This window comes from Dermacentor variabilis, chromosome 3 (genome assembly GCF_050947875.1).
Source record: "Dermacentor variabilis isolate Ectoservices chromosome 3, ASM5094787v1, whole genome shotgun sequence".
Taxonomy (NCBI): domain Eukaryota; kingdom Metazoa; phylum Arthropoda; class Arachnida; order Ixodida; family Ixodidae; genus Dermacentor; species Dermacentor variabilis.
The window spans coordinates 14,478,790-14,499,363 of record NC_134570.1 but is presented as its reverse complement, the minus strand read 5'-3'; the positions used below and the strand labels follow the sequence as shown (position 1 = coordinate 14,499,363).

The window sequence follows — 20,574 nt, the reverse complement described above, 5'->3', positions numbered from 1 at the left end:
GCGGGCGATTTGAACTGCGCTAGAGGTACGCGGACGCTTCAGAACGCATTTTCTCTTAAAGTAAGTCTCTCCTTGGCACGAAACAAGCCTTTCCAGGTTTCTGGGATGGTATTTCAACAGTTCACGTTCACTTAATAGTAACCTTTAGTGTCCCTTTAATGGTTCCTTCAGCCAATCAGCGAGCTGAAATGGCGGCCATCTTAGACCGCGGTCACCATGGCAACCACCATGGAGGAAGGAAACTAAGGAGAGGCCCTACCCCGCGCGCTAGGAGAAATGTGTGGAGGAAATGACGTAGTAGGTTTTTTGCCGTTTTTTATTTCTTTGCTGTAGCGGCCACGCCTTTCGGGCCACAATGGCGGCTTTGTTATTGGTCTGTGCGCTCACACGTGTTGCTCCGTAGGTTTCGTACCGTGGCAAAGGCGCCGTGCGGGCAGGTTTGCGTTGGTGTCCGTGTTTTGTTGCGCTGCGTTATCTGGACCGTGCTCTACGGTATGTTGCTGTGGCCAGATGGGACAGGAGGAACTAAAGTTCGTGAAATGAACGCGCATGCAACGCTGTACGCAATGTACCGCGCCACGGCAATGACAACGGACGAAGGAATATCCGCGGAAAATTTTGCCCTCTTTGGCGGAATCATGCTAACGTGCTAACGCTTGTTTAGTATTGCTGCGGAGCGCGCGGGTCCGAGCAGCACCGTTGCGCGCAGCGCGGCGTGGTTTCGCGAGAAATGTAAACAAGAGAGGAGAGCTGGCCCGATAGGCGGAGCAACGCTATGAGCAAAGCCAACTTCCGGCTTCACTTTAGCTTCAGAAAGAGTGACGTCAGGGCCTCTCCCGAGTTTCCTTCCTCCGTGATAGAGCGCTTGCTGATCTCGTCGCTTCGCGCCGTTAGAAGGCGCCGACTGGTCGGCCAGTAGGCGACTGTACATAGCTTGGACACGAACTGCTTTGACGCACTGAACGCCAAGCGCGCTTGCTCCAAAAGCACTGTGCACGTACTTCATCCACGCTAGAATACGATGCAGCCACGCGGTATGCGCAACGTTTGCATCAGCTGATACTGCATCGAATATGATGTGTGCCATGCCTTGTTTCTTTTTTTTATTTTAAAGACATGCCTCCTTTTTCTGTGCAGCACCACGCTGCTACTGCTGCGGCCATCACACAAGCTCGTCGCCAGTCCAGCCTCGGCTACAAGTCACCTGTTACACCGTGTCAGCGTTCAGTACTTCACATGACTCTGAGAGTATATTTTTTAATCAAACAAAACGCACTCCGTGCCCTGCAGCGCCGATTCGTGAAGAGGCAACCAAGCGAAGTCCGGATGAGTCTCTTGCTTATTTCTGCCGGCGTTATCAGTTCCTTCGGGCAGCGCTGAGCGCGTGGCCACTGAATGGTATCTAATATATATTTCACATGAGTGTAAATACGCATGTAAATAAAGATGAGAGGACCAAAAGATATACACTTGCTGCCACTTTATTGAACAGATATTTTTTGGATGTACATCGAAAGCATCGCGGTTTGTTGTCAATAAAAAAAAAAAAATCCAACACGCGTTTGGCTTGCCTGCCTGTCTGGTCCCCAGACGCACGTGCTACATCTTTTTAATTTCATTTTTTTCCTTTACAAATCAGTAAGGCACTTTCAACGAGCATCTCGGCAACGAACATGGCCAGCACAGTCCTTTGCACACAGCCGGCGCGAAACCATCCCTTTGTACTTGACGAAACAAAGCCTCATGTACGGCAATCTTATGATCCACACTGAACGAGCATAACACGGCTGCAAAACAGGGCACACTGAAGGCCAGAGGCGCACAACGTGACACTTAGAGATGCTAATACCAAGGCTGACAAAATAATTGAGGCGAAGTTCCATCGCAGGCAGGTAACGAAAGCCCAAACAAAAGTTCTCGTTTGTTTGATCAGGGTAACTTGCAAAGAACAATCTTTGTATTGTAGCCTTTGCTTGGCTAGCTTTCTGGAGTGCAGCAATACAGTGGTCAGTTATATGCACACAACCCCATGTTCAATTGCATTTGTAAAACTTATCTAACATTTCACTGCACAGCAAGAACAAATGATTTACACTGCCAAATAATGGGAAAAAAAAAGGCGCTTCAATAATGCCCGTACAAGCATTACAAGACCTACTGACCCTGAACATGCTACCAAAAAATAGCTTGCACTAGCAATCGTGTATGTTCGTTTGTATTAGCCAATACTATCTTTTTTAAATGTCCACCTTTTCCTTTCTTTTTCCAATTTCAGGATGTCCCCACAGCATGAAGTAATGTGACAAGCAATTAGTGCTATGAATAATACAACAGTGTACAAATAACATTAGTACCATAGCAAACAAAGTATGTACAAAGAGAACCACAGTCCAGTCTTATACTATTTACAACTGAAAATGGCAGGCTGTTCGAGTACTTCAGGAGTCTGATGCTTTGCACACAGCTTGTGACAAGTGCGTACCTGCAAGTGGACCGAACTGAGACCTGCCATCACGCGCACACAGGCACACACATACACAATCAGGTAAGGGTTGTTCACAACACCGAAGCCTTCCAAACTCCAGAACCCTTCTACGGTACAAGAGCTAACAACACTGCTCGCACGTACATGAATTCTTGGCATGGGAAAGTGCATTCGCTACAGATGCCATTTTGGTGGCCGGGCTTGCCATTCTGACCAGAGTACGGGAAAGCGAACAAAAGTGCACATTGTGACGGCAATCTATGACGGCTGACTCAAAACTTCAGGCACGCTGAAGCCTTCAGAATGATGTGTCCAGAAAGTTCAGAGGCATCCAGTAAGAAAAAAAAAGGAAGAAAAAGAATTGAACACTAATGCCTGCGCTAAGTAATTTAGAGTTTTGTTCTTACCACTTCACTTTTTGGGCAAATAGTAAATGCCTACATGGTGAAAAAATGATATTAACAAAGATAATTACGAAAGAAGAAAGAAAAGCAATTCCACAAATATGGACGAATATGTAAAAGGTGCTGCTAAAGTGAAATGGTCAAAAAAGCACCCCGGCACTCGAGATCTGCAGATCATATACATTGACTTCTCCCAGAAGAGTGGGAAAATCAGTCATCTCGCTGAGCCTAAAAAGCACTGCGCAGTTCCATGGGACTGCAACAAGGGCCCTTCCTGCTCCTCCACCTGGCAGCAGCGTGACAGGCCCCGAGGAAGTTATTCAGTCATCATCCAAGTTTGCAGGAGAGGCGCCGTAGACAGCTGGTGAGAGCATGTAGACGACTGCTTCGTAGGTGGCCATCATGATGGCTGTGTTTGGGATCTGGCGCACAAGCTGTGTGGCCAGGCCTCGGTAGAGGCCCTGGTAGCCCTCTTCACGCCACACCAGAAGCAGTGTCTGGAAGAATGACCGATACTTCTCGCCTTCCTGCCGTAGCCGTGTCCTCGCCACTTCTGCACCAGACCAAAAAGGGGAGCACATAAGTATATATTTGGTCCCATTGGAGCCATACAAAAGAGAGGAAGAGAGAGAGAAGCAAGTTTGGATGATAAGGGCTGACAGGTCGGCACCTGAGGTATACATTCCTTCAGCCAGAGCTGGGACAAGGAACGAATCAGGAGCAAGATGGGTGTCCATATCACGTTATGGAGGCTAGCAGGTGCTGACCAACAAGTGAACATTCGAAGCATGTGAACAAACGACCAACAAGTGAACCATTCAAAGCACACAAATTTGCCAATGTGCATTGTCACGGCATGTGCCTTACATCATCATCTGCTAGCAGTTCTCGAAAGCACATGACATAGCCTACACTTCAGACGGACGTAACACTCATCTGAACTGCTGATGTGGTCTCTGGCTTGCGCAATAATGAATGTTTTTACTGAGGCATAACGTATAATAGGCCGACTTCACAAATGTCAAATCAATCTTTCTCAAAGGAACGTTGCACAGACTGGCACACCTGGTATAAGAGCACAGCACAACGAACCTAAACAAATCAAAAGGGCGTCAAAGGGCGTTACAAGCATCACACTATGCTTGTAACGTGGCTTCTTTCACGCTTGGAAAAAGACTTTCATGTAGCACATATTGAGCAACAGAAAGCAGTATCGGGAGTTTTTCATGTTGCCCTACAATTTTCTCAATGACGACTTTCATCTAATTATAGTATTTGAGAAGTTGATTAATTCACTGAGACTAATTATCTAAATAGGCGGAATGCAAAAAAATAATCAGAGTATCTCCAAGCGACAGCAAACATTGCCTTTGTTCGGTCCAGCTACGTGGCATTTGCATATTTTTAAATCTTCGTGGATGATACCTATAGACACCCTGCACACTTAGGACCTCTGCCCCCCCCCCCCCCCCTCACCACCACCTCTGGAGAACTTTGGAGGAGGCTTTGGAGAAAACTTTGGAGTGCGAACTATTTGCAGCCTTGCGGAGGAACAGTGGCTGGCGGTTATGAGGGTGTGGACGGGGTTTCACTGCAGACTTGAGTTGTATCCGACTGTAGCAGTGCACGCCACCTGGCGAAGAAGACTGGAAAGCCACCACCGGCACTTCCCTACGAGCCGCGAGGTGGCGCGAGGAGCGGGAGGCGCGTCGAGGCCCCCGCTTGGCGGAGGGCGCCTGCGTTAGATGGCTGCGCGCACGGCCACCGGCAGCACGGGCAATGCGCACGGCGATGGTCGCGGCTCGCATATGGCTGGCGTCGCGCTCCGCCGATCGGCGTCGAAGCCAGCCGGCCTACCCGCCCGCGCAATAAGCACTCGAGTCGCCACGCCGACGGCCTTCGCGTTAGCCTCGACAGGGCGCGTACGTACGGCCATATTTTACAATGTCATTTGGTCACCCCTCAGTAATGACGGTAAACGTACAGAAATTTTAAGGCACCGGATATAAAGACGAACGGACAATAAACAAAAGAAAAAAAACGCAGCAGATCCAACGAGTTGGAACCTAGCTACAGCGAAGCTTTGTACGCGTGCACAAAGAGTCACACGGGCACAGGCGCGCACAAATTATGCCGAGCCTTTTCTTAAGCGGAGTTGCCGAGTACTGCACTCGCGGACAACTTTTCTTGGCTACGAAGCGAAGGCGATGGACAGAAACTAAGCGCGCCTCTTTCACCGCTGCTGGAAGCAGTACCGCAGTTTTGCTCGCGTTTTCTTGCATGCAAAATAGAAAACAGTACTTTTGTTTTTCACAGCACCTAATTTCAAACGATACGTAGCATTCACCAGTCAGCTACTGCTTTTTATTATATTTTTAGTTTGCTCTTTCGAGTTTTCGCGCACCCGAGATCGTCGCAAGTTTTGCAGATTCATCAAACGCAAAATTACGCCCGTGTCTTCTGGCGAGTGTTCGCCGCTTGCTGTCCCGCCAATCAACTCCCCTGAGAGGCTGTTGAACAACTTCAGCAACAAAAGACTGTTGAAGCACAAGAAATGTGCACATCCCACGCACTATGGGAATTGATGTAAGCGCAGCTTCGTCTGCTGTTTGCGTTCATGTGAAATGTTACATTGCCTGCTCCGCTCGACGCTTTATGCAAGCCTTCGTCTTGTCGGCACCAAGTGCACGCTTCGGCGCCATTCTGGGTTGTAGCATTGTAGTTCACAAAACTGCCTCCTCTCTCTCTACTCCCTCGCTAATATTTTCCCCGTCCCCTCCCTCTAATATCGTTGCTGCTGCGGGTGAGCTTCTCTGGTCGTCTTTCATTTGTGCCACACTCCTGTCATGCAATAACGCGATTGCGTTAAAGGCCCGGTGTCGCAGAAAATCCGGTGTCGATGACGCGGGCGTCGCTTGGCGACAATCATCCTGAACCCAAACGCGCAAGCCCTCCACGTGGCGCATACCTTGTCCTGCATTCTTTGCAAAGTTATTTACGAAAATACCTAAATCAGGCGTTAACCACAAAAATAATATGACTAGAGCGTAATTTTAAGCATTTTCACTCGTCTATTATAGTGGAACGGTGAAAGCCGAATTCTTTATTGAAGTAAACTAAAACGCTTCGCTGCAACTATGTATTGTCAAGTTTCACTTCAGTTGGCAATGAAGTTTCATGAGTGCCGCCGACTTTTGAAGAGTGAAAAGCTCAGACTTCATACACTCTGTCCATGTCTGTTGCACACCTCAACGCTTCCGCCGATGAAAAGACTCTTCAAGAACTTGAGCCGTTCCGAAGCTATCAAGTACGACGCCATTTTGAAATGCCGCATGACGACAATTTTGTCTGCTTCTGTGATTGGCTGGCGGAGTAACACCGGGCCTGGGAAACTCCCCGGCTTCGGTGGATGGATGGATGGATGTTATGAGCGTCCCCTCTGGAACGGGGCGGTGGGGTTGCGCCACCAAGCTCTTGCTATTATACTGCCTTATTTCCTACCTTAGTTAAACAATAAAAAATAAACACTATGAACTCCCACACACAAATTTTCTGATCCCCTATTGCTAACTGCTTTTGTACGTCTCCGTTTTTTTTTTTTGTCGTTTCCCTACTTTTCGTCCACCAATCCTCCAATCCCCTCTTACAAATGCCTATTGCGGACATGTTTACTTTTCCACTGCTCCCGCTGGACCCAAGGGCTTCAAGGAGGCCAGTGGTGTCTAAATCGATCGCTGGGTAGACGTCTTCATATTCTAATAAAACATGCTCCATAGTTTCCCTAGCTTTACCGCAGCAAGCACATTTCTTGTTCCTTCTTATATCTCGCTTTATAGGTGCGTGTTTTAAGGCATCCCGATCTCGCTTCGAAAAGTAATGAGCTTAGTTTTGAGTTGTCATAAATTGTTTCTTTCCTGATTTCGTTTTTTCCTCTTAAGTAGTTACTCATGGCAGGTTTCCTTTCCATTGCCGCCACCCATGAGATTATTTCAGCCTCTCTGACTTTCCGCTTGACCGTCTTTGTTGCTGTGTTGCCCACCCTACAGGCCACATACTTGCTGGTAAGCTTCCTAGATATTTTCCTCCACTGTGAATCAACGTTTTTTCCTGTACAGATATCCTGAACACTCTCCCAGCCCATTTACTTTCTTCCATATTCCTCAGGCGTTCTTCATACTCAATTTTACTGCGTGCTTCCCTCACTTCAAAACTAGTCCAGCCCATATCACCCTGCACAGCTTCATTTGTAGTCTTCCCGTGAGCGCCCAATGCGGGGCGACCCACCGACCTTTGGTTCCCATCGAGTCCTGATTGTACCCCCGATTTAAAGCAAGCAACCGCATTTCCTCATTACCGCATTTAAAGCAAACAACCGCATTACCTCAGTGGCAGTAAAGTCCCTTGATAATTTGAAAGTGACGACACTCTTTGAACTCTGCCGCCGCCGCGCGACCTCCTCGCTTCCTCCTCGCGTTCCCCCGCGGCAACCAGTTTTGCCTCCGTTTTTCTGCACGACGATTGGTCTCCTTGCCGTTGCCCTTGGAAACGCGCGGATCTTGAGTTTTGCTTGTGTTTTTCTTTTTCGTTCGCGCCTTTTTCCTCCTGAGCACGGCGGGCGCGGCGTAGCGAACGTTGTACGCTGTGTTTCTTGCGCTATGCCGGGCTGTTGCGCATATAACTGGAGCAAGAAGCCTGAAGATGATTATGCCGTTTTTATGATACCACAAGGAAAGCGTGACGGCTTGCGCAGGAAGCAGTGGCTGCATGACATTGGCCGAAAGAACTTGGTTCCGACAAAGAACAGCGTTGTTTGCGAGCTGCGGCGTCTTTCTTATAGTTCGTAGCAAAGCATCCCGTTATGCTGCATTTCTTTTTTTCGTTCTTCCGGCCTGCTCACCAGCGTTTTTGTTGCGGTTGTCCTCAGTATGCTTAATATCCTGGGGCGGCTTCATCACCTCGCACGTCGCTAACTGTTGTTATTCAGTCGGAAGTGCAGCATTATAGATTCTGCTTTGCGCCCTGAAACAATTTGGGGCAAGTATACCCGTGGTATTGCAGGTCATGATGTGCGTTAGCTAGTCAACATTGAGTTTTTTTTTTAAGTTTTAAGGCGAAAGCCTTTAGATCTGTTTCAAGGTCGCGTTGTAAACTAGAAGTATCACGTGACCCAAAGCATATCCACCCCTGTATATGAGAATGATTACCCAAGTTATTTAATGAATAATTAGTGATTGACATAAGGTGTATTAGGGAGGATTACGGTTGATTAGAGCGTATTAAAGAAGATTAAGGTGGATTAGAGTGCATTAAGAAGTATTAAGATGCATGAATAATGATTAAGGTGGCTGGAGGAAAATTAAGGCGGATCATGGTGGTTTCAGGTGAAAGAGTGATGAAAGGGTATTAAGACCGATTAGGGTGGGTTAGGGTGCATGAGCAAGGATTAGGGAGGATAAAGGAAGATTAAGGTGAATTAGGGACCATGGATCTGGATTAGGTTTGATAGGGGCGGATTAGGGTGTATAAGGTAGATTCGGACTATTAAGCCGGACTAAGGCGCGTGAATAAGGATTAAGGTGGATGAAGGAGGATTAAAGCGGATTATGATGGATTAGGGTTGATAAAGGAGGATTAAGACCGTATAGAGTAGGCTAAGGTGCATTAGGGGCGATGTAGGTTGATAAGGTTGTATTAAGGTGGATTAGGAGTATTAGATAGTTTTAGTGTAGCGTACGCTATACCATTTCGTACGCTAAAAAATAGCGGGTCGTCACTGCGCATGCGCTGAACGCTAAACGAAATAGCGGGTATAGCGGGCGTACGCAACGCAAACGAGTTAGCGTTAGCGTTCTTGCGTGGTTTGCGGGAAACATGGCGGCGGTCCCGGCTGCCCGCTTCGAGTTGAATTTGACGTTGCTTTTGTAAAATGCACTTCGTTCGTAGCAAATGACTGTGTCAACGGCTTTCGCTTAGTCTGAGGCCGCTTCGATGACAGAGTATTATGGATAACCTCGTGGTGTTTTCGAGATCGCTTCTCGTTTCTAACGAGTCGAAGCCTAACGAAAGAAACATTCGAGACGTCAGCGCCACCTATCGCTATAGGCGCGAAATAGCCGAAACGACGGCATATGGCCTCTGAGATCCGAAGATATCCCCGGCCAACTAAAATTGTCGAAAACGTGCGCTGCTTAGCGTACGCTATGTTATAGCGTATAGCGTACGCTATAGTTGCGTACGCTAAACTAAAACTGTCTATTAAGCTGGACTGAGGTGGGATGAAGCATGAAGGTGGATTAGGGTGGACTAAGGTGAATTAGGGTTCACTGAGTATTAAGGCCGATTAGTCTATTATCCTCCTGATGCACATTAATCCACCGAATCCACATTAATCGACCTTAAGCCTCCTTCATTCACTTCAATCCACCATAATCCACGAAAGTCCCCTTAGTGCACCCTAATTCACCTTCATCGACCTTAATCTACTCTAAGCCTCCTTAATGCACTTTAATCCTCCTTAATCAACCCTAATGCTCCCACATTTACCTTAATCCACCCTAATCTACTATAATCGCCCTTAATTCACCTTAATCCAGATTCATCCACCTTAGTCCACCCTAATCATCCTTAATCCACCCTTATCCTTCGTGCACTTTAATCCACCCTAATCCACTATAATCGTCCTTAATGCACCTCAACTCACCTTCGTCCACCCTAATGCACCTTCATCGACCTTAATCCAACCTAGTCCTCCTTTATGCACCTTAATCCACCTTCATTCACCTTAATGCGCCTTCATCGATTTTAATCCACCTTAATACACCCGAATTCATCTTAATCCAATCACTGATCGATCACTACTTTGCTCATCATTAATCATCTCTTACACGCGGCTGCACATGCTTTGGTTCGCTTCCCGCCTTCCTTCGGTGACGTGATATTTTCTGCAGCTCACAACGGGACCTTGAAACAGGTCTAAGGCTTTCGCTTAATAAGCCACGCACAAAGGGGTGTGCCACAAGCAACACTAGATCAGACGCACGAAGTAAAGCATCTGATCATGTGGCAGAAAAACTTAGTATAGAACTCGCCTCAAAGCTCCCTTTGCATCGGTATACCCCGTTCATACGGCTACAAGGAAAAACCAACCTGCTCATAAACGTTTCCTCCAGCATTATCGGTGCTGTTATTAGCATTTCCCAAAATTTTCAATCCCACAGGGGCGCGCAACTGGACCAAAATAACACGCCTCCATAGAATCCTGCGGCCCGTCCGCGGGAGCCCAGGAGGAAAAGCGCGCCGTGCGCAGCCGGCGGGCGAGGAGAATCGAGGAGGAAAGTGCCGTGAGGAGGAGAGTGTCGCTACTTTCAAATTATCAACGGGCTTTAGGTGGCAGAGGTAATTGGCGCCATCTATGAGGAGGGCGGAGCAGAAAATTAGTTTCCCTTGCATGATCTCGTAGATCGTCGCACGCCCGCGCGCCGATCCAGGTAGCCGACCTCCCCCCACTCCTCTCCCCTCGCCCTCCCTCACTCGTAACACCCCCACCTTCGAGACTGTCTCCCCACGCGCCCGGCGGCCCGCCGCCAGCTTACTCTTAAAACGGTTGCACCCTTTCGGGTGTATATTTGTCCCACAACAATAATCGTCATCTGCCTTGCTTGCGTTTCCTTTCCTGAAAACTCGGCGCTCGCTACTTTCCTGTCGAGAATGCTGCGTCACGCTGATAAGGCGCATGCCGTTCGTGACTGGAAAGTACCGGGCTCGCAGCGTTAAATAAAGGAAACGCGGGCAGCACGGATGACGATTATCGTTGTGGGACAAGATAAGCCCCAAAGGGTGTAAATTTTTCTAAGAGCGTAGTCCGCTGCATGACGTTTCATGTTTCGTTATCTGCTGTTATCGGGAAGCGTGCGCTGCTTTGCGTTGACCGGCGTGGGTAGTTTCGTCAGTTTCGTGGCCTCGAAGCTGTGGCTCCGCGATGTTTCACCCGTTTCACGACTCGTACCGCTCGTGCATTGTGAAGTGGTGCACGAATATCTCAAAAACAGGCCCTGCAAGGTTGTTCCAGGTGCTTAAAGACAACAGGTGAGCGCGCAGACCTAAGGACATCAGAAGGCGCATGTACACGAACACAGCCCTGTATATGTGTGGGCTCCATGAGCCTCCGGACCTCGTTGCGCCTTGATTGTGCTACACTTGCCTCTTGCCGGTAGAGAAAGCTGACAAATAGATGTTCCTCCTCATTGTCACCTGGCCTATGATGTGTTTTTCAGTGCCAAGTTTCATTCTGCAACTTTAGTAACTTCGCTTTCCATTCCGCCCTCAGTGCTTTTTCTGTGTGTCACGTTCTACAAACGTACTAACAGCTGAAAAATTACTGTTCGTGTTTGTGTATTATCTCATTAATCGCCGATGGGAAAACCGTGCGAACAACATTCATGTGTAGGCATGATGCGTTTTTTTCTTCTGGAAAGCATGCGTATTGCAAGTGTCATAAATGCAGATTTTTGCAGATCGTGTTTATTATACAAAGGAGTGCCTAGTAGGTATGATTTAGTGGCATAATTTTACTGCTAAGCATTGCATTCGGGGTGAAAGAGAAGTCGTGTTGGCTTATTTTACCTGGTCTTTGACTGAGGAATAGGCCTTTCTGCGAATGTTTTCGATGTGCTGCTGCAAAAGCCGACTACCTTCTGTTCCCCCTTGCCACCGTTACTCATGTTGTGGCCAAGTGCACAATGTGATAATGTGTATTTCAGTTTTTAGTACAATGTTATTTGTGTTCTGCTATGTCTTTTTCATTTTGTTCTGTAGTAATGAACATGTCACGCATTTTGTATACTTTCGTGCAGGTTTATAAGTAAGCCCTTATTTTTTTTTGGTATGGCTGTCAATCATCGCATGTTATTCTATTTTTTAGGTATATTGCGTGTCATTGTGTTTGCCATTACCAGTGAGTTTTCCCTTTCTTTAGTTGTCATGACTGTCATAACGTCGTCAAGTTTTGTGCAATATCTTAGTGCATATATCAGAAGATCGTCTGCATTTTGGTCTTGAGGGCGTTATATAAAAATCTAGTTTTTTATGTGTGTACATGAAACGGCCTTCGCGTTTTCTGTTATTTCACTGTCTGAACTATTGTGTTTAGTACTCATGTATATGTCATGCACGTTTCGCTTTTGTTCATTTTTTGAGCGTGTATCACCCCCCCCCCCCCAACCACCACCACCACGTTATAAGAAAAAAATTACCGACGATTACGTTACTTCCTAATGCGAAATTTGAGCGCAGCAAATAAGCTGTTTCACCTTTTCGATAGATTGAGGCAAAGAAATCGAGCAACACATGTATGCGCTATCACAGAATTTTTTTTTTATTTTTCACACGTATTCCTTTAACAAAGACTCCACTAACAGTTCTTGACAGTCATGAAGGAAGCTTTGTGGTGGGAGAAATAGACTGATATATGTTCGACTTGGTACACCAATGCTTGATTATCAAAGACGAGATCTATACAAGTGCCTCGCGAGGTTGTCACAGCCGTGGGACGCGTTACGAGCGAGAGGAACGGGATGTTCTCCCGCATAAGTGTTAGGAAATTGCTGTTTGTCTTTATGTCAAGCCGCCACCGATCTGGCTCTCTGATTGCCACCGCACAGGGCGAACGGCAGCGGCAATTTCGGCTCGGGCGGTGCACATATACAGATCCGCCGCCACCGATCTGGCTCTCTGATTGCCACCGCACAGGGGTTGCATTGGAGGAGGAGCGAAGAAAGGAATTAAGTTCGAGCCGGCGCTTTGACAACCGGAGACTCGCAGGAAGAGGGGGGAGGGGGGCGGCGTGTACACCCAGCGGCAAACGATGGGGGCAGAAGCGCGCGCAGCAAGCGGACAACACGATAAAGGGAGGAGGGAAGAGATAGCAGCGACTGACTGATGCCGCTGACGCCGATAGTGAGTCAACCCCAGCTGCGGAGTTGGTTTCAGGGACAACGCCGCCGATGCCGACACAAACAATATGATACCCTCGCTTCCGCAGCGCTAAGAACCAGGTCTAGCCGTGGGAAGGTGGTCACGTATTCGTCGACGTGCCGGGGCCTACGTGAAATAACCGGCGCGTCGGCAACTGAAGAGCACCCTATCCGCCACACAAGAACAAGGGGGGGGGAACCTTTCCTCCTCTTTCTGCATGGCGGCGACGGTGTTCTATGCAGTCACGTTATCTTGACTCTCTAGCGGCGTCAGCGGCATCCAGCGGTATCAGTCGGTCGCTGCTAGCGCTGGGGGGATGAAAGGGGGGCGGAGCTGGTTACGAGGCCGACGACAACGCCGACGACGACGCGAAACCCAGGAACGGACGCCAAAGAGCTGCGCTCTAAAATCTGTTTACGGAAACGCAGTCAATAAAGTGAGACCAAAGATCTGTTGTGTTGGAAGTGGAATTTTTTAATGTTCCGGCACATGCTGGTATAAGTATGGGCAAGACTGCGTGCGTGCCATAGCACAGCCCACAATCCAATGCCCACAGCCCACAATGCCAATGCGCGCGCTACGCTGCGCATTGGCATTGCTTGCGAGCTGGCTCATGGTGTGCCGTAGCACGCGCGATAAGAAAAAAAAAAAATCAGAACGCGCCGTGTACAGGCGAAAACAAAAAATGGCTGTGGCTTAGCTAAGGTTAAGCCCAAGATGCGAAGCATACTAGCCTTTATTTTAGTTGTTGAACCACTGTTTAGACTGGTGAACTGCTGTTGCTTGGCTATATTTGGTTCGGCTAGACGAAGAAACAACTCATGCGTTACTCTGCTTCGCCTTCAAGAGTGGAACGCGACAGCGTTCCCGTCAACCCGCCAAGGGGTGTAAGACAATGGGCTACGGCGCAGCGACTACGCGCTCCGCATTGGACGCGGTGAGCGTCGAGCAACGCAGCGTTCGGCGTGGCAACGAAATGTGCGCCTGAGCAAGCGACGCACGCCTGAGCCTTAGAAACAGCTCGTTTCTAAGGCAACACCGCATTCACTAGAGGCGCTTTAGTACCGCTTTGAAGCATCGTACTCGTGGCTCAGTGGTAGCGTCTCCGTCTCACACTCCGGAGACCCTGGTTCGATTCCCACCCAGCCCATCTTGCAAGAGTTGAGCCAAAGCCACCTAGAAACAAGCGCAGCTGCTTATATACCGCCGCGACGCCGCGAGCGACGGCGCGAGTTGGAGCCCCGTTTCTCCTCTGTCGTGACGTCACGGTGTCACGTGGTCAGCCTTGAAGGCGACGGCGCGAGTTGGAGTCCCGTTTCTCCTCTGTCGTGACGTCACGGTGTCACGTGGTATTGAAGGCGACACCGCCGCGCCTGAGGAGCTGGGTTGAGCTCTAGTAATATGCTTCGCATAAAAGTTAGCGGCGCGCGCGGCATGGGGGAAAGGGAGCGGGTCGGCATAATAAAAACAAGCGCAGCTACCGCCGCGACGCCGCGAGCGACGGCGCGAGTTGGAGCCCCGTTTCTCCGCTGTCGTGACGTCACGGTGTCACGTGGTCAGCCTTGAAGGCGACGCCGCGAGCGACGGCGCGAGTTGGAGCCCCGTTTCTCCTCTGTCGTGACGTCACGGTGTCACGTGGTATTGAAGGCGACACCGCCGCGCCTGAGGAGCTGGGTTGAGCTCTAGTAATATGCTTCGCATAAAAAAATGGCTGTGGCTTAGCTAAGGTTAAGCCCAAGATGCGAAGCATACTAGCCTTTATTTTAGTTGTTGAACCACTGTTTAGACTGGTGAACTTGGCTATATTTGGTTCGGCTAGACGAAGAAACAACTCATGCGTTACTCTGCTTCGCCTTCAAGAGTGGAACGCGACAGCGTTCCCGTCAACCCGCCAAGGGGTGTAAGACAATGGGCTACGGCGCAGCGACTACGCGCTCCGCATTGGACGCGGTGAGCGTCGAGCAACGCAGCGTTCGGCGTGGCAACGAAATGTGCGCCTGAGCAAGCGACGCACGCCTGAGCCTTAGAAACAGCTCGTTTCTAAGGCAACACCGCATTCACTAGAGGCGCTTTTGTACCGCTTTGAAGCATCGTACTCGTGGCTCAGTGGTAGCGTCTCCGTCTCACACTCCGGAGACCCTGGTTCGATTCCCACCCAGCCCATCTTGCAAGAGTTGAGCCAAAGCCACCTAGAAACAAGCGCAGCTGCTTATATACCGCCGCGACGCCGCGAGCGACGGCGCGAGTTGGAGCCCCGTTTCTCCTCTGTCGTGACGTCACGGTGTCACGTGGTCAGCCTTGAAGGCGACGGCGCGAGTTGGAGTCCCGTTTCTCCTCTGTCGTGACGTCACGGTGTCACGTGGTATTGAAGGCGACACCGCCGCGCCTGAGGAGCTGGGTTGAGCTCTAGTAATATGCTTCGCATAAAAACAAAGAAAACGCTAGGGGGAGGAGGCGCCGCGCGGCTGCTGTTGCCGTGACAACGTAGAAAATCGTTTGCGCCACCGTTTTGCTAGAGCATCGCCCTGCTGTTAGGACCGTAACTGAAGGGGACCTTGGCGCTAGCGTCGAAAGAGCGTCTGCTCAAAACGGCCAATGGCATCCATGCGGAGATTCACCCCTGGGGTAATTATTGTAAGAAATTCTATGCCTGGCGTAACACACCCGTGCCTTGGTTGCCAACTGCAGTTTTTTTTTAAAGTTGTATCCTACTGTAGCACCAGTGTTCTAGGCGCTGCTTTGCAGAAGAGGTACACGTTCGGAATTTTACTGAATTGGTAACTATTTCATGTCAGACGAATTGTAGCCGGTAAGAAAAAAAATACAGAAAGAAAGAAAGGGCGAGAAACCGGCTCGCCGGTGCCGCCTCTGCGGAGGGAACGTCCGAGAACGTGACACACCAGCCGCGCTTTCATTGGCTGCGCGCAAACGACAGTGCGGTTGTCGCACGCGTCGGACGATAAAAACCTGCCAATCCGGCGCTTCGGCAAAAGGCCTCGGTTCTGGCTGCCGTTGCGGCGCGTCACCCTCGAACCGCTAGGGGGAGTGAAGGAGCCATGCTCACACACCGGCACACTGGTTGGACGTCAGTTCCGCCTCCGAACTCTGGCCGAGCACGACGTACTAGCGTGGCACGGCGGGATGAAAACAATGCTGGCGCCGGTGTCTTCTCCCGCAATCCGACCATATTGCGCAGGCCACGAGAACTACGCGTCAACGCCTGCGTTCCGGCACAAGGCGGCTGCACGTTAGCTGGCGAATGAACTGCGTTTCGGCATAGCGTGGGCCAATGAAGCCGGCAAAAGTTTTGCAGCACCATCGGGACCGCACACGCAAAAGCGGGCCGCGTCCTACGCAAGTACGCGACCCCATGGTGAGTTACATTAAACCGATAACAACGTGTTTTAAAACTACAAGCACTCAGACCAGTTGGCAACCCTTGCTCACATAAACGGCTGAGCTGCAATACAGCGAGAAGGAACGTCCCCTTGCCGCGATCAGGGCGGCAGCCTGAACACAGTATACACAGCGCGTGCACATGGCGCAAAAAAGTGAGCCACACGGTCGTGACGAAAGCAAAACATGCTTGACACGCAGCGAGAATGCAAACACGAACCAGCCTTTACGGCTTTCCCAAGCTTACTCATTTAAGCTATGTCGATATAACAGCTCACGTGAAGCGCTCTTCGAAAGCACCATCAATATCGCTTGCGCGTTCCTCGCGGGTAGCCCAACAAAGAAGGAGCTGCTCACACGCACGGTGCAGCACATCGACGAGCGAGCATTCAGCTAACCACAGTTTCATCGGAAAGTATACTGACACGCTGCTCAAGCGGAATATTCTACCAATGTCGACAAACAGAGCCTTCGAAATATGCGGCGCAGTGCAGACATCGTCAGTTTGCAAGCGCCGGGAATTTCGCGTAAGCTTCGCCCGAGCATGCTTGGCGAGGGGACGCGCCGCTCGTTGGCGCCCGCGCGGCGCTTGGCCCAGGGCCAAGCCCGGAGCTTGCGTCCAGGAGCCTCTGGTGCGACAGAAGGTCATTGCACGAAGTCTGTCTCGCCGCACAGGCGCAGCCCAAATATCGACAGCCACGCCGCCGTACGTCACTCCGCGCATTCCTGGGGAAAGAAACCGGCCTACATCCCGCAGCGAAAGAAATCAACTTGTCTGTTTCATCAACACATGGCTGCGTTATGTTGAACGGGCTCTGAAATTTGGCAGCTGCGAAGTTTTAGGCGCCAACAAGCTGCAACGTTCTGAGAACTCGGGCAATAGCGACGCAAAGGAAGAAAAATTAATTTAAAAATAAGGGAGGATATTTTTTTAGTTAGCTTGGCCACCAATGTAACGCAACAAAAGCATAGTTTTGGGCAATCCCCAACGGAGCGCCGGCCATCGGTAAAAAGAAAGCGCCTCACCAGATGTCAACAAGAGAGCCACAACGGCCCTGTCTCTACGAAGAGGGGCTGGCTGCATGGTGCCCTTTTTCTCCCGCCGGGCGGCTGACGGTTTACCGATGCACCTCAAAGCGCTTCCCATTTCCCATTTTCCCACTTCCCATTTTCTGCTGCCTGCAGGCAGCAGAAAATTCCAAGCACCGAAGGAATACGCTCACTTCCTCGTTCGTTACGTCGTTTTTTTTCTTATTTTGTGCCGCGAGCGAGTCGGACGCACCGAGCACCCGAAGCGAACCAGCGGAACGACGGAGGAACAGGTTGGAGGCTCGATCAAACCTGTGCGCAGACATTTCTGGAACGCGACGAACACAGCCCGAAATGATCGGGAGTCGCTTGTGTGTGTGGTCGACAGTGCCATCAAAATACGGAGGCCGCAGTCTGTAGAGCGTGGCCAGTGACGTGAGCGCGACGCAGCACTTGCGATCTGTTCGCGCTAGCATCTTCGGCGAGTGCCCAACGGCGAATGTCATGGAGAGAGAGAGCTCGAAAACCACTATTCACGCTGCCGCCGCAATACAGGGTCCTTACATGCTCATACATTACGCCTGTTATCAGCAAGTGGCAAGAACGGATCTGCCATTGTGGACACAAAATTTCGCTCTCTCGCCTTGTGGGCTCTCACTGGCCCACAAGGCTGCTCTCTCCGATTGGCTGAAAACGCCAGCTTGAAGGAATCCGACGGTGTCCAAAGTAGCACCCCGCTACTTTTGGCGACGAGCTCGCGCACTGAAGTAGGTAAATCCGGGCCGGCACAATGTAGCGGTTCATTCCGCGCGATTCTGTGCCTCTCTTATCAGGGCCGGCTGATCCCGTTGATAACGCTATCGAATCGTCCTCTGACTCCTGACGAAGCGCGACACGGAAAGGCATTGCCACAGAATCGTTACAATATCTCGGTCCTGAACATCCGTCCACTACGCTAGGATATATTGCTATTGATGCGGCTTAAACCCTGGTCCGATACCTAACTTTCACGACACAGTTGCAGGTTCAGGACTATCTCTACAACACGCGTAAAGATGGCCTGTTTCAAAGAAGCGTTTCGCAACCAAAATATTTGACAACGGGAAATAAATTGCGCTCATGCATCGCTCGACTAGTCTGCAAAGATGAACTGAGTAGACGGGGAAACCCGATGCCGGCGAGCAAACCTGCGAGTGGATCGCGAATTCCCGCATCTGCAGGGCTTCCGAGATCACGCGCGATCTCGGAGGCCGTGTCTTTCATACTCCCCCCACGTGAAGCACATCGCCTGTATCCCCGTTTCTGGCCCGTTTTACCCTTGTTAAACGTGTTAACGTTGAAGCTTCGAAGCACACGTACCATTACACACGCGAACTCGAGCTTCATTTACTTTTTTTTTTCTTCAGGGCAATGCTACTCAAGCAGCTCAGGACAACACAGCCGCTTGAAACTAAAAAAAAGTGCGGCCTGCCGCGTGCATCGGAAACGCTGCGACTGTCCTCTGGGATCGGCGTAGAAAATGCGCGAGGCACGCACTTCGAACGGCCATGGAAACCGACGCGTCCCTTCCCCGAGAGCCGGCGCCGTTCGGCCCAGCCAAGCGGCCGAGAATGCAACTACACGGCTGAGACATTCGCTCCCATTGGAGCCCGCCTGACGTGGCACCTTTAAAATCCAGCAGCCGTGGTTAGTAGCGAAGACCACATACGAGTGACCACCTTGAAAGCAGCGCAGAGCGAGAAGGTTGCACGTTCTGTGTGCTTGTTTCAAACAGCGGAAAACGGAGAAAAGAGAAGCAGGGGGGGGGAAATGCATGGCGACCATTTGCGGCCTTAAGATGAAGATACGAGCAAAGGTCTAGACCGTTCAAGCCACTTTCCGCACGCGGCCATGAATAACAGTCAGCGCAACCTGCCAGCGCGAGGTTGCGAAACGGCTCGGCGCAGATAGGAACGCGCACCACGAGGCTACGAGAGAGAGAGACGCGGCCCGTACACGCGCCGCGCTCACGCCGACTCGCGCAAACAGCGCTCGCCACGGCCGACGAACGGCGGGCCCAGGATTCGAGGCGTAGTTTCCACTTAAGTGCTCCACGTAAAACCTACCAACACGCTCAGCTCGCGCTTTTTATTTTTTTTGACCAGTAAACGTGAGAAGGGTGAATGAAAAAGGTCAAACTTCTAATTACGGGGGCTGATTTGGTGAACACGCATCCGCACATCTCCTTGGCCGCCGCGGTCCTTCAGTGGCATTCTGCTGCAGTCAAGGGCAGCGATGGCCGCGTTCCGATGAGGTCGAAACGAAATAACCTTCGAGTACTAAGCTTCGGCTGCGACTTCGTATTTGCCTAGTGTTGCTTACTTGCTTTTCCTAGCGTATGCGCGTCTACCCATGGCCGCTCCTGTGGCAAAGAATGCTCAGGTTTTAGCAGACAACTGACAGATTTTCTCGCCACCCCTTCAATGCAGTCGCACCAATTGAGCCGGAACGCCGGGCACGAGCGCGCCTCGACGGAGCAGAGCGGTCGAAAGCGAACGCCAGCAACTGCCGCAGTAGCGCGTGAGGGGACAGTGCATGATGATGAAGATAGCGATCTAAAGAAATGAAAGACGCTTGATTCTGCAACCCGTGAGGGAGCACGGCGAAGCGTCGTCAAGGTAGAGGGTCGCGTTGACATGTCACCAGCGCTGTCGTGCTCTCGCAAGCCTGCGTTATGCGCGCGTTCCACGCAAGCTCTCGTTCAGACTGCGCCTCGGTAAGGTCAAACGAAAACGCGCCAAGCGTATCAGCGCGCTCGCTTGTCCGCGAGGTGATCGCAACGCGAAGGACGCTCAGCAGCGTTCAATTGGACATTGAACGACTCCAAAATCTCAAGTTGGCCAGCCACCAAATTTTCGTGCCACTGCTCGCGTGTTCGTCGTTCTTCTACAGCTGGCTGGATATGTTGAAAGCGATCGTCCTACGCGAAGGAGGAACGGACGGACGCACGGCCATCTTTATCGTTGCTTAGCCACGGAAATGATTTCAATATATACACCGGGTGGTGAAGACTTGTAAACATTCTCCCACTGCGCCCGTATTGCTTTGGGGAGCCAAAATGTCAATCATGCGACATTCATGCTCCGGTACTTCAGCGACGACGAAGCACCGAAAACCCGGCGACGCCTTCGCAGGAAGCTGCGATGCTCCCGATACGCGCGGATGAACGCTGATGAGTCGCAACGCCGAACGGCCTCGTTGCGCCATAACGCGCTGGTAAACACCGATCACGCAGGTGTATTCTGACCC

The 20,574-nt window shown here is 50.6% G+C and overlaps 2 protein-coding genes across 4 annotated transcripts in view; one reads left to right on the top strand and one right to left on the bottom strand.

Moving 5' to 3' along the window:
* The window catches only part of Swip-1 (EF-hand domain-containing protein D2 homolog Swip-1), a 116,481-nt gene extending 115,018 nt beyond the window's left edge, over window positions 1-1,463 (top strand). For both annotated transcript variants that reach the window (XM_075684243.1, XM_075684244.1), the window contains exon 5: window positions 1,138-1,463. The gene's annotated coding sequence lies outside the window, so the exon portion shown is untranslated. The remainder of the gene's footprint in view (window positions 1-1,137) is intronic.
* Rim2 (replication in mitochondria 2) overlaps window positions 1-20,574 on the bottom strand; it is an 84,619-nt gene that overhangs the window by 17,110 nt on the left and 46,935 nt on the right. Inside the window, exon 7 of one of the 2 annotated variants that reach the window (XM_075684241.1) lies at window positions 1,466-3,442. The exons of the other annotated variant lie outside the window; for it this stretch is intronic. Coding sequence (XP_075540356.1) covers window positions 3,210-3,442 — 233 coding nt within the window. The 3' untranslated portion in view covers window positions 1,466-3,209. Of the gene's footprint in view, window positions 1-1,465; window positions 3,443-20,574 lie in introns of those variants that run through there. 2 annotated transcript variants of the gene reach the window in all.